This window comes from Centruroides sculpturatus, unplaced genomic scaffold (assembly GCF_000671375.1).
Source record: "Centruroides sculpturatus isolate CEXI.00-Female unplaced genomic scaffold, Cexi_2.0 scaffold1141, whole genome shotgun sequence".
NCBI lineage: Eukaryota > Metazoa > Arthropoda > Arachnida > Scorpiones > Buthidae > Centruroides > Centruroides sculpturatus.
The window spans coordinates 100854-115015 of NW_019385382.1; the positions used below are offsets into that span (position 1 = coordinate 100854).

The window sequence follows — 14162 nt, forward strand, 5'->3', positions numbered from 1 at the left end:
TGCATGCAAAATTTTATTTATAAATACTTTTAATTTTTAAGTTTACATTTCATTTCCTTACTTTTTTATTTTATTTAATTTGAAAATAAAAATATTCCATGTAGAAAATAATACTAATAAATTTATCTGGGATTAGTTTTATATTTTTATGGGGAATATGTATATATATCATTCTAGCTGCCTAAGAATGTGATACTTTTGAATAAAGTTACTCAAGGTTCTGTAATCCACAGTACAGATGGAGAGGCAGGCGTTCATCCTGTACAGGTATAGTATTTTATTAATTTTTCTGATACCTGTGCTATTGAAAAATTGGGATTTGTTGTTATATTTTGAACTTAATCAATACAGTATGAAAATAACAATTGTATGTGTATATTGTTATTCTCAAATATACATTATATAGATTTTTTATCAAGGAAATGAAATGTAGTTTGAGTTATTGAATGGGTTTTAAAACATGAGAAAACAGCTAGTTCAGCCATTAGATATAATAATGTATATGCCAAAAGCAAATATTATGGCAATGATTATGATATTATAAAGATTAAATTTAAATTTAATTTTAGTTTGCCTTCAAGTATTATCGTGAATTAAATCAGATTTTTAACTTTTTTACGAGGGTTATTTTTTCAACCTCCAGCGACCCAGAATAAAAAACAAGAATGACGAGCAAAACCACTTTATTTGTAGAAGGTAGTTACAGTCTTGACCTATTTTTCCACATAATTGCCTTTTTGATTCATGCGTGACACTATACCATGACTTTTGTATATCCATGTTGAAGATCATTGCCACCTGGCCATTTAGCCAATTGTAAACCAATACCTTTCTCACACCAATTGATCCACTTTGTCCACCAAATCGTTGGTCATCACACACTTCTCCCTTGACTGTCCTCATCATGAACGTTGTCATGTCCTTGTTTGAATTTCCTGCACCATTCACGCACACATCTGTAACTCATGAAGTTCACGCCATAAACATTACACATCCTTTGATAAATTTCACCTCCATTCAGCCCTTCGGCCTGTAGAAATCAAATTACTGCTCATACTTCACAGTTGGCAGGAGACTGGAGTGGTGGTGCAATGTTTACATGTTTACTGCACAGTAGCAAATGTCTAAAATAGCTTGGCACAATGCTAAGTGGTGAGGGAATATACGACCCACTAGGTGTGCACCCTGTCCCTGTCTCACATGCTTCCAATTTTTTTTCGTGCGTTAGTGGAGGTTGAAAAAAAAAATAACCCACATAATATGCAACCTTTTGTAAAATATTTAAATAAAGTTTATTTTAATATCAAGTTTTCAGAGATATTAATGTTTTTTGTTTTGATAACAATAATAATTAGTTATGGTAATTTTTATTATAAGTAATATACTGCTTAACTTCTTCTCTATACTTTATCACAGATAATTATAATCAATAAAAATTAAAAAGATAAAGTGGAAGCAGCATATATATATTTATTTTTATGCTCAAAATCCAAAAAAGGAGAGCAGCTGACAAAAGGAGATTATAATCTTATAAAATATCCATTCAGCAACTTTCTCCACATCTTCCTGTCCAGACACACCTCCTTTGCTTCAGATGCACTCATGCCTCTTCCAGCACACTTCTTCACATTCTCTTTCTGACTCAACACCTTGTGTTCTTTCAGATACTCATTCACTTTTCCAGCAAAGACTTTTTTTGGTCTTCCCTACTCTGCTTCCCATCCATCATGCCCATGTATACTCTCTTCAACAGTTCTTTTCCTTTCATTCTCTCAACATGGTGAAACCATCATAGGGCCAATTTTACCATATTTTAAACCATATTCTCTTTCACCCCCACATGCTTCCAGCACTCATTCATTTCTCACATAGTCTCTTTTCCTTATGTTACACACTCCTATCAAATATCTCATCTTACATGCAGTAATGTGACTTTTGTGACTCTTCTGCCATATCCAAGTTTCACTACCACACATGAGCACAGGAATCACAATACTCCCATACACAGTCATTTGCAAAGTGGAAAAATATTTTAAAATTATCTTTGTCCCTATATTATAGAATCAGGTATTGATTTATATAAAAAATTTGCCTTTGAAATGTATATTTTTGTGTATTGTGGTGATAATTTTAATAGATATATTCATTAATTTTGAATACATATTTAAAAATGTACTTCTTTAACAATATAGTAGTTTCTTGAAAGTGATAATATCATGAATTTATAAAGAACATTTAAATACACTATCTACCTGGAAAGTTTGGAACTATTGTTAAAAAAATCCAAAAGTAAATAGAAAGTTTTTAAATCTTTATGATGTTCAACATAGCCATTCTGTCTTGATGTACTGTTGGAAACATTCATACAAGCATTGAAAGCTGCTTGAAAACTTTTTTGTAATTCTATTCAATTCTTATGTCACAATGGCTTGAATGTCTTCTAAATCATCATATTCTTTATGTGCATTTTGAGCCATGGAAAGAGGAAAGTTACACAGCACAAGGTCTGGCAAATACTGGGGATGATGAGCATTGGGCTTGTTTTTGAGCTAAAAATGGGCTGCACTAGCCCATTTGTCTGCACAATTCCAGCCAAATGGGCTAGTGCATTGTCATAAAGCAGAAAAAAAAATATGCTTTGTCCTTCAGGGCAAACATGCTGAATCCTGTTGCAAAGATGTTCCAGCACATCCATATAGAAGCAGGAAGTCATTGTGGTGCCTGCTGGGATAAATTCTTTATGGAAGAAAATAGTCTTCATCAAAAAATGGGACAAGCATCATCTTGCATCACCTTCAAGAAATTGCTTCCTTTCTTGAAATTGCTTGCATCACTGAAACACCTTTGAATGTGATAAACAATCATCTCCATACAAAATTTTTGATATTTTTATGATGTTTTACAAATTTTACAATTAAATTTCATTACTGTTCTTTGCTCCATCACAAAGTGTTTGACAAGCAGAAAAGTATTACTTTATTCAATACAAACAGTAGAAAAAAGATTGACAAGAGCATTCTGAAATAAATCAAGAAATGAATCTAAACATGAAAGTTTTAACTAAAAGATTACACAGTAATCATGTAGATGGCATTACTTGTCTCATAAAATGTCAGTCCTGGAACTTTCCAAACAGACAGTATACAGAAAATTTTTAAAAATAATGCTATGCACAAAGATTATTTTCAAAAAAAGTTTTGGTTTGATAAGTGAATTATTTAAAATATAACTCATCCTTATTGTTTATTATTTTAAAAGTCAATAAACTTTTAAAATACAATAGAGCTTCATTTATCCGAAAGTCGGTTATCTGAAAGAATTCCAGTTGGCAAATTTAAATTTTTGTTAGTGCTGTGGCACTGCAATCTTTGGCTATATCTTGGGCTACTCCAATATTTTTTTTGTTGATGTGTGTTTTTTAGCTGGCAGCACTGGCACTTTTCTGTGGTGTTTTTCTCAGGACTGTGTGTCATGCTAAATCGAATGTTTTTGATACTAGATTAACTTCTAAAGTATAATTTTTTTTTGTTTTTATATTTTTCAATATATTTATTTTGTTTGTACAAAATAAAAAAATAATTTTTAACGATACAATAGTCTTTGTTAGGCTTAACATTGACGAAAATTCAATGTGAAGCGACAAGCAACGGAGAAAAAATTCGAAATCGGATACGTTAAACTATTTTTTCGTACGTAAATCAGTTATCCGAAATATCAGTTATCCGGACAACCCCAGTCCCCAATTGATTCGGAAAATCGACGCTCTACTGTATTTATTTTGTTTGTAAAAAATAAAGAAATAATTTTTAACGATACAATAGCCACGATTATTATTTTAAAAAGTTTACATTAGGCTTAACATTGACGAAAATTCAACAGGAAGCGACATGCAACAGAGAAAAATTTCAACATGGGATAGGTTAATGTATTTTTTCATACATAATTGGTTATCCGAACAACCCCAGTCCCCAATGGATTCGGATAAACAACGCTTTACTGTAATACCTTTTTGATAAATTATATACAGAAGATCTAGATTTTCTGATTAATTTTGAAATGTTGTTCAAAATCTTTGTTACTTGTTGTGGGAAAAAGATTGTTTTTAAAAATCAAAGGTTATTTTTTTAACGTTAATTCATGAATAAAATTGAATTAAAATAAAACTAGTTTAATAAATGTGACATGACAATTTTATGTATTTTGGACTCTTTATATAATTAAATTTTCGACTTTTATTATCAACAGGAAAAAATATTTAGAAATACTACTATGATCAAAAAGTATTGGGAATGGTTCATTTAAACTGTGCATGTGCAAGAGAGCACAGTTATTCAGTTATTGGCTTTTTTCATTGTTTGGTATGATTTTCATCTACATCTGGCAGCAATCTGTATGTCATTGTCTGTTTTCATTTGCAAATAAATGCTTATTTTGTGTGTAAAGAATTTTTGTGTCGGCAATTTTCAAAATGTTGAATGTAATTGAGCAAAGAATGTGCATTAAATTTTGTTTTCATAACAGAATTACTGCTACAAAAATTTTTGAAATGTTGCAAAAAGCCTTTGGTGACGATAGTTTATCAAATACAAGGGTTTTCCAACATTTTACAATAGTTTGTTTGTCAAGGAAGGCAGAGAGCATATTGAAGATGAACCATGCTTTGGTAAACCATCCACTTCAACTGATGAACAACACATTGCTCAATTCAGATTTGATGCTCAGTGATTGTCATTTAACTTGAATGTTGTTAAGCAATTTTAAAAGATTATTTGGGCTGATGGTACATTGCTTGTGAGATCATCTCAAAAATGTTGAATTTTTTTCAGAAACAAGAATGTATTCAAGTGGCTGAGGAAATGTTTTTTAGGGCAAATCGTTCTTACAATGCATCATTACAGATGATGAAATGTGGATCTATGCTCTTGACACTGAAACAGCTCAATAATCAAATGATTGGTACTTGAAAGTTGAATTAAGAATGAAAATATCATAAAAAAAGTCGGTCAAAAATCAAGGTTGTCTTAACTGTTTTCTTTGATTCTTGTGATGTTGTGTATCACAAATTTCTTCTGACTGGCCAAATGTCAACAAAGAATTTTATTTGAGCACTTTTGTATCATTTGAATGAATGAAAACAATTCATAGAAAATGACCTGATTTGTGGTGAGAAAACTCTTGGATTTTGTACCATGATAATACACCTGCTCACAATTCTCTTGTTGTTTGTGAATTTTTAGCTAAAAATTAACAAATACTGTTCTGCAAGTTCTGTATTCACCTGATATGGCAGTTTGACTTTTTCCTGTTTTCTCAACTAAAATTTTGCTTTGTGGTCACCATTTTCAGTTAATTGATTCCATAAAACAAAATTTGCTATAAGTCCTGAAGTGGTTTCACAAATAAAGGACTTTAAAGTATGTTGCAAGGATTGAAAGAAATGATGGCATAGGTGGTGCATTGCAGTGGGAGGGGATTATTTTGAATGGGATGAAATAAATTTTCATGAATAAATTCAAATCTTGCATTTTATTGAACCATTCTCAATACTTTTTGATCACAGGTGTATTTCTATTTAATATTTGTAAAAAACTAATGCTGTTAGTATTTAATACAGTTAATAGAAATAATAATTAATAGTTTGGATGACTATATATGAAAAGTCTTTAATAAAGGAAACTTCCAAAATTTTATATAATATAATTTAAAGAAACATAAGTTATATAATTTCATTAAATCTTTCATATAAAATATATTTATAAAGTTTTCTAACAATCAAAAACTTTTTTGAAAAATGGTTATGCCTTATCATAGTGACACTATACCTAAACTTATTGGAGATTTGATTCTCAAATTATATACAGTGAAACATTGATTTATTGCTTTCCTGGAAGCATCCTTCAATTTTTAGGGTCACAAAACAACTTTTTTTTTTTAACTACTGAAATTAAACTCTTATTACTTGTTCCTTGATATATTGTTTTCCCTTGTCTTCCCTTGTCTGTTGGTCAAAATTTTCAGTCGTGAAGAATGTTAATACTGGACTGATCATTTTCAAGAAAGAGCAATATTTCTTACACAAATATTAAGATATTAATTAAAATATATTAAAATAGACATGCTAGAGATGTCAATAACTGTGGATTTTATTTATTTTCTATGGAAGCTGTGTATATAAGTTATGGACTTAATCACTTTCTAAAAATGGAACTATCTTTTATACTGTTGAAGAAGCATGCAATGTGACAAGTAGCAACCAGATAAGTAGTTATTGGTTAACATTTTGTCCATACAGAATCACTAGTATACTAAGTCTAAACCAATCAGTTCATTCGTACTAATGATGTGGAATGTATGGACAGCAGTTGCTTTCATTTGTAAATACTAATTAAGGGTCTATTTAAAAATTGTTCATGACCAAGTCACAGTCTCATTAAAACCTGTTCAAAAATGACACTCATTCTCATCTAAAAATGATGTTTGTTCTTTTGATGTGCAATTGGGAAAGGTGGAAAAGTCCAAGCAAAAAGACTGTGTAATGTGTAAACAAATTGGTAAATTCTACCAATAATAAATTTATTTTGTTAAATGAAAAATATCAATTTAAATTATCTTAAACATCTATTATAAAATAATTTATTAATAAATATTTAAAATTTTAAGAACTGTACGATAAAGTTCACAAAATAAAAGACTATACAATAAAAGTGTCTTCTTTTGATCTTTTCGCACACCTTAGTAATAGTATTTTAATTTGTGAATTTATATTTACTGTTCTGGCCATTTTATCAAATATCAAATATATATGTATGATAGTGTTTTTTCTAACTGTATATTTACTTAATGTAATTAAATTCATAATATTAACAATTTAATTTTATAATTTGTTTCAGATGATAATTTGAAAACATTAGAACTTATTTTAGAATAAAATTAAAGTAAAAATATGAAGAAAGACTAAAATGTGTTCATTCTTGCCATGTTCAATCACTGGGAATGACAATCTTCCATTTCAGAGATGACCTTTCTTTAGAGGCTATGCCCATGCATAAACATACAAAACAGTCTAAAAGTTCTCCAGTGACAAGCCCAAAACAATTAAAAATACAAAATTTAGAAAATTGGCTGACAGATTTATACATTAGTAAAAATAATAGCTGGAGAACTTTTAGACTGCTTTGCATGTTTAAGCAGAGGCGTAGCCTCTAAAGAAAGGTCATCTCTGCAATGGAAGATTGCCATTCCCGGTAATTGGACATGGCAAGAGTGAAGACATTTTAGTCTTTCTACGTATTTTTACTAATATGTAAATCAGTCAGTCAATTTTTTAAATATTGTATTTTAAAAAATTAAGGTAGTTTATGTATATCTTAAAATTGGAGTAATGGTGTAATATTGGAAATGGAGTAGATGGGAGCAATTTCCTTATTATGTCATTGTTGAAGGATCATATGTCATGATCATATAAGGTGTATTCCACACTAGTAGATTTCCATATACTACACTAGTAAATATAAAGGCACTAGTAAATTTCCATATAAAATCATTCATACTGAAAACTGCAAAAAATAATTTATCTTTGGTTTGCTTGAATGCATATATAAAAAATGATAACCATTTATTGAGACAGAAAAAGCAATAATTTAAAAAAATTACAATTAATTTGACTCTCCCAAAAGTATAAAGGCAGATGACAAAGTTAACTGAAACAATTAATGACGTGTTAATAAATTACATTTAACAATAACCTAATATCCAACGAAGCCTCCTTTGGCTAAAATAACTTTGTAAATGTGACCTGACATTGATTGTATGAGTTCTTGGAGGACAGATGCATTTATTATTATTATTATTTTTTTTTATTATTATTATATTTATTTTTTTTTTTCAGAATTATGGCTTGTTTTAGTTCCTTCACACTATTATATTGCTGCCCATTTGCATTTACAGTTCTTGCCAGAATTCCCCAAAGATTTTCCATTGGATTAAGATTAGGAGAGAACTGGCCAATCAAAAATAGACACCTTATTAGCTAAAAATCATTTATATGTAGAGTTTGCTGTGTGAATGGGGGTATTGTCCTGTTGAAAGAATTGTCAATTCCCAGAAATACATTCTTCAAACAGAAAGAGATTGCTTATGTTTTGATAATCATTTGCTTTTGTGTGCCCTTGTAGAAAAGTAAATGGAATTTTACCTTGCCAACTAAAATCACACACCACAACTGAATCACCATCTTTTTGTCATTTGGAATATAACCCTTCCTCCCTTCTTAAATCATTCCAATAATGGCTCCAACCATCTGGACCATAGGGGTTGAATTTTTTCTCATCACTCCAGATGAATTGTTTCCATCTGTCCATCCAGCTCATTTTTTTCTTTGGCTCATAGTAAATGTTTTTCCTTCTGAGTGGACTTTACTGATGGGCGGGTTTTTTATATATTTATATATAAGACGATGGCAAGTCTAAGTCTATTTCAATAGTTGATTTGCCAGCATTACACTTTGATATTGCTGCTAACTTTCAAAATGATGTTTTGTTACTGGCAATCTGGTGAACAGTGGCTTGTTTTGCCCTATTTGTAAGCTTTCAAGGGTGCCCTGTCGATTTTTTTTTACCATATTGATCTTCAAGTTTAATAAAGTTGTTGATTACAATGAATGGCTGATTTAATTTTTTACCAGTTTCTCTTGCAGAGTAGTTTTTACCTCTAAAAACAAGAATTTCACCTTTCTCTAAGTCTGTTAGGGTGTTTGCCTCAGCCCATTGTTAAATTAGTAATTCTAGCAAACTACAGTCATTTCTAGTAGTTTCTGCTGTGTTAAAGTTGACTTCTGGTATCTTAATATCAAGCTGCCTTTATACTTTTGGGACAGTCAACTTTAAAGAATTACAAGTAGCTTAGAAGAATAGTCAACTTTAAGCTACAAGAATTACTTGTAGCTTACAGTTGACTGTTCTTCTAAGCTACTTGTATTTCTTTAAAATTGTTATTTAATTTTTTCTGTCTTAATAAATTATTATTATTTTTTTAATTTATATTTTTAATATTAACAATTTAATTTTATAATTTGTTTCAGATGATAATTTGAAAACATTAGAACTTATTTTAGAATAAAATTAAAGTAAAAATATGAAGAAAGACTAAAATGTGTTCATTCTTGCCATGTTCAATCACTGGGAATGACAATCTTCCATTTCAGAGATGACCTTTCTTTAGAGGCTATGCCCATGCATAAACATACAAAACAGTCTAAAAGTTCTCCAGTGACAAGCCCAAAACAATTAAAAATACAAAATTTAGAAAATTGGCTGACAGATTTATACATTAGTAAAAATAATAGCTGGAGAACTTTTAGACTGCTTTGCATGTTTAAGCAGAGGCGTAGCCTCTAAAGAAAGGTCATCTCTGCAATGGAAGATTGCCATTCCCGGTAATTGGACATGGCAAGAGTGAAGACATTTTAGTCTTTCTACGTATTTTTACTAATATGTAAATCAGTCAGTCAATTTTTTAAATATTGTATTTTAAAAAATTAAGGTAGTTTATGTATATCTTAAAATTGGAGTAATGGTGTAATATTGGAAATGGAGTAGATGGGAGCAATTTCCTTATTATGTCATTGTTGAAGGATCATATGTCATGATCATATAAGGTGTATTCCACACTCATAGATTNACCATCTATAAATTATATGAGCTGTTTATTTTATTGGCCGTAAATGGAGTTAAGCCACTTTCAAAATTATGAAATAATTTTTTAATTTTTGAAAAAGTGTAAGTCCCTTGAAAAAGATATAATATCCTTAAAATAAATAAAACAATACAATATATTATGTTATAAATAGAAAATATTCAATTTTTGTTCACTTTTAAGGAATATTACACTGATATTATATATCATAATTTATAATTAATTCATTTCTACTTTGCATGTATGAGTGGGATTTAAATTAATCATCGTGTGCAGGTGTTATATAGTGTAATAAGTTCATCATATCTTTGTATTTGGTGTTAAAATTGGTTTTACGTTTTTGTATAGTGGTGTCAATTCAATATTATTAATGTTTCTTGGTCTCCCCTGATGCAGTATTAAATCCAGTTTTAAATTCTGTATCCTCATTAATTGATGTTTTATAGAATATTTTATATGGTTCAGTTCTCAAAAAATGTATCTAACATATTTTTAACAAACTAGTCATTTCTCCATTAGTATTCTTTAACCTTTTAAAACTTGTATCCTCCAGAGGTTTAGTTGAAATGAAATTCTCTTGTTTCATTTCATTCAGAATAGTTTTTACTTTATTGACACTTTTTATGACTTTGTAATCATCCTGCGTACAAGCAATAAATTATTTTTTATTAATGCCTTTTCTACAACTCCAAAGTCTCTATCATTTGGTAGAAATTAATGTCCTGATAACAGAAACTTATGATCAATGATATCTACAGTACCTTATGCTTGGCAGATTGGACAACTTTTAACCATGTTAAAGCTAATTTTATATTCCTATTTTGTTCTGCACACATATTGCTGTAAGCTATAATATGTTTTTCATTTCTAAGAATTTTTAGATGTTTCAGAATACGTGATGCTACTTCCTGTCATCCCGTTGCATCCATAGGTGCACACCTCTGAATGCAACAGTTTCATTCCAGAGATACATGTAAACATTATCATCATGGAAATCACAAAAGCCCAGATTTAAAACATACATACTACACTTGTAATATGCAACTGAAGTAGTCAACTTTGGGTAAGGCAAAGCTTTTTGCAAGTTGAAAGAAAAAGCAAAATAGTGATCTGGATTATGTAATGCTAGATCTTGGTCTTTCTTAGTGATTTTCTAGCTAATTATGCTTCTCTAGTGTTTAATGTTTAATAGATTATATTTTTAGCATGTATCTTTTCACAGCTGGTGGAAATGTAAATTAAAATCATCTTTAAAATTTTTTATATAAGACCAATCATTAACATAGCTTGTTTTATTTTCTTTACATTCAAGCAAGTATAAATTAAACATCATCTTTATATTCAGATTAGGATGTAAGAATTTTCTATTAGGATTATGGTAGGTGCTAGGATCACTAAAGGTAGGGAGCTTTACCATCAATGTGTTATTGTTGTAAAATTATGTTAAATTTAATAGATTTATTACTGTAATTATTAAATAATAAAATGTTACTCCATAATATACTGCATATTAGTTTGAAACTTGTCAAAGTGGATCTAGGCCACTTTCAAAATAAAATTATTATTTACTAGCTGCAAGGACCCGCTTCGCTGGGTTTTTATTTGTATGTAATATAGTTTTTTATATATATAAAAGACTGTTTTTCTACGTAATCTAGAATCTAGCTGCAAGGACCCGCTTTGCTGGGCAAAAAGTAACGATAGTGAGGATTAAGATAATTACATTGTAGCTAATCTTACCCATTTTCACAGAATGCAAGAATTAGGTCCCCCGTTTCCAGACTAATTAGAGAATTTTTACGTTTAGTCAAACTAACTATTTTCAACGTTTCTGGAACGTTTACAATCGTTCTATAATCGAACCAATATTCGAATTTTATGTTCGAATTTAATTCGAACAAATTCGAACAAAACATTCGAAATAGAAAGCCACTTTCAACCACTTTCAGCCTCATATCTCCCGCACCCTTATAGCTATCGAGACGCAACCACCCCTATGCACGAATGGAGACTTGGGGCTACCACCACATACAAAAACCATTCACGTGCGATGTGTAGTTTTTGCGGAAAAGTGAAATATAGGGACACACACGTGCATTTATATATATATATATATATATATATAGATTAACCAGCTAATTTTCTATTTCCAAAATCTTAATGAATTTTGATTATAATAAGCTGCAAATTGTTTAAAATGAAAAATAATGTAGAAATGTAAACATTATAACAGCTGAGTTAAATTTTTTGGAAAATGGACTTAGGTCACTCAAAATAAATGGCTCATATAATTTATAAATATAAGGTTAAAAATAATAACTTTTATTTTGTGCTATTTTTAGTTAATTCAACAAATACATCAATCCTAAGATGCACTTCTACTCAGTTTTACTTGCTTGAAATATAGATGTGTTACATTTAGTCTAAAATAACATCAATGAATAGACTATGTAATACTTTATGTACAGTACCAGTAATATATTTTTAGCTATACTATTGAATTTTTCCATCAGTTCAAATGAGCTTTGCTGATAAAGAGCATTTAGTTTAAACTCTTTTTTTTATTTCCTACAATTTTCAAATTTGTAGACCTATACATTCATGCTATTGTGTGTCTGTCCATCTGATCTTTGTTAATCTCAAGAATGAAGTAAGTTAGATGAACATTGAGACCAGATATAGAAAGTTCGGGCCAAATGTCCAATTAAGTATATATGAACTTTAGGTCTGGACCAGAAGTCATGTAATTTTAACTCAAAATCTTTACATTACTAAATAGAGCAATAAATTTGGTATAGAATTGATCTTACAATAAACTGAGATCAGTAATATATCATTTGACCCGCTAAGGCAGGTTCTCAACCTTTTTTTATCTTTGGCCTCTTTAGAGCTTAATATTTTTCTGTGTCCTCACAATAGTAGTTCTGGAAAAAATTTAAATAATTATAGCATATTTCTTATGAGCTAAATATTATACATTTATTTTTAAAAATAAAACATGTAATAAATTGACATTTACTTTTATTTAGTGTTATTCTTGTGGGTGATGCAAACTAGGAAGTTTTTTAATGTCTGCATAGCAATAGGCATATATTTTAATAATAAACATCTTTCAGGTGAAAAACGTGAAAATGACATGTTTTGCATATACATGCAAGATTTAACATGTTTTTGTTTACAAGAGACAAATGTATGTATATAGTCTGATAACAAATGAAACATTTTAGGTTCAAAATTTTCTTATCAAATATTTTATTTAAACATAATATTTTAATAATTTACTGATTGAAGTATGTTATAACTGTTTTCATATAATTTTAATATTTTATTCTGATTGTGGCCTTCTAGAGCTTGCTCTAGCTCCTCAAAGTTAATTTTTGGCCTGTAACTCCTTTGAAATGTTTTGTGCCCCCCAGTTGAGAACACTGCTTTAAGATGTGCAATATTAATATTATCTCATATTTTCTGTGATAAAAGTCATGTGAAAAATATCATCATAGAGAAAAAGTAATTACAGTTTCAGATTCAGCATTAAAAGTTATTAAAATAAAATAAATTATGCTTCACGCCAACTTTTGAATATATGATAACTACACTTAAGTGTTGTGGCGTATTGTTCAAAAACTTAAAATTCGATAGCTGTTGTATTCGATATTCGCCTGATGACTGTAACTTTATGCTACTGAAAGTACTGGCGAACATTCTCATATGCTAACAGTTGATATTTGTAATGCCACAACACTTAAGTGTAGTTATTATATATTCAAAGTTATATTCATTTAAATTAATGTATGATTAGAATTTGAAACTCAGCATTGTAATGATGTCACAATGAGTAATTTTGATTTTTAACATTCAAAATATTTTCAACACAACATTATTAGGCAGCATTTAAAAGTGATTGTATAGCAGAAGAGCATGGAAATGAAATTGCTGAAGATTATCTATTTTGTGGCATTTGTATTGTTTTCAAACTTGTTATTTAACAAACTTAATAAAATTGATTTTAAAAATTTCCCCTTTATAAAATATCTTAAAATTATCTGCATATCTGAAAAAATATGTTGTTTGAAAAAATTTGTTTTATTAACTCCCTACATATAAGAAATACCTGTACTTCAAATTATTATCTCTTGATATGTTTATTCTTTATTGTATAGAAACATATACAGTACTAGTAGCCCGGGACGCCCCCTAGTGGACGTTCTTTACAAATTTCCATGAGGCACAGTTCCTTTGTTTTGTTCCTATCAATATGCTTTACAGCTCTGTTAAAGTCCCAATGGTAAGATTTACCCTCTGAATGAAGGGATGGGCAACCCCCAACTGTAGCCGCCCTGTGTTAACAATAAAGTCAAAGGAACCATACCCCTACAGCGACCCTTCGCGAGATATAAGCCCCCGAGAATTTGTCTATGTCATTTTCGGTCACGTGACACTGCAGTCAAAAAGGAGCCTACCGCGTGAAA

At 29.8% G+C, this 14162-nt stretch overlaps 1 protein-coding gene across 1 annotated transcript in view; it reads left to right on the forward strand.

Moving 5' to 3' along the window:
* Nucleotides 1-14162, forward strand: part of LOC111638370 (cyclic AMP-dependent transcription factor ATF-1-like) — an 81252-nt gene that overhangs the window by 25404 nt on the left and 41686 nt on the right. The window contains exon 5 of the mRNA XM_023384070.1: nucleotides 178-267. Within this exon, the coding sequence (XP_023239838.1) occupies nucleotides 178-267 (90 nt within the window). The remainder of the gene's footprint in view (nucleotides 1-177; nucleotides 268-14162) is intronic.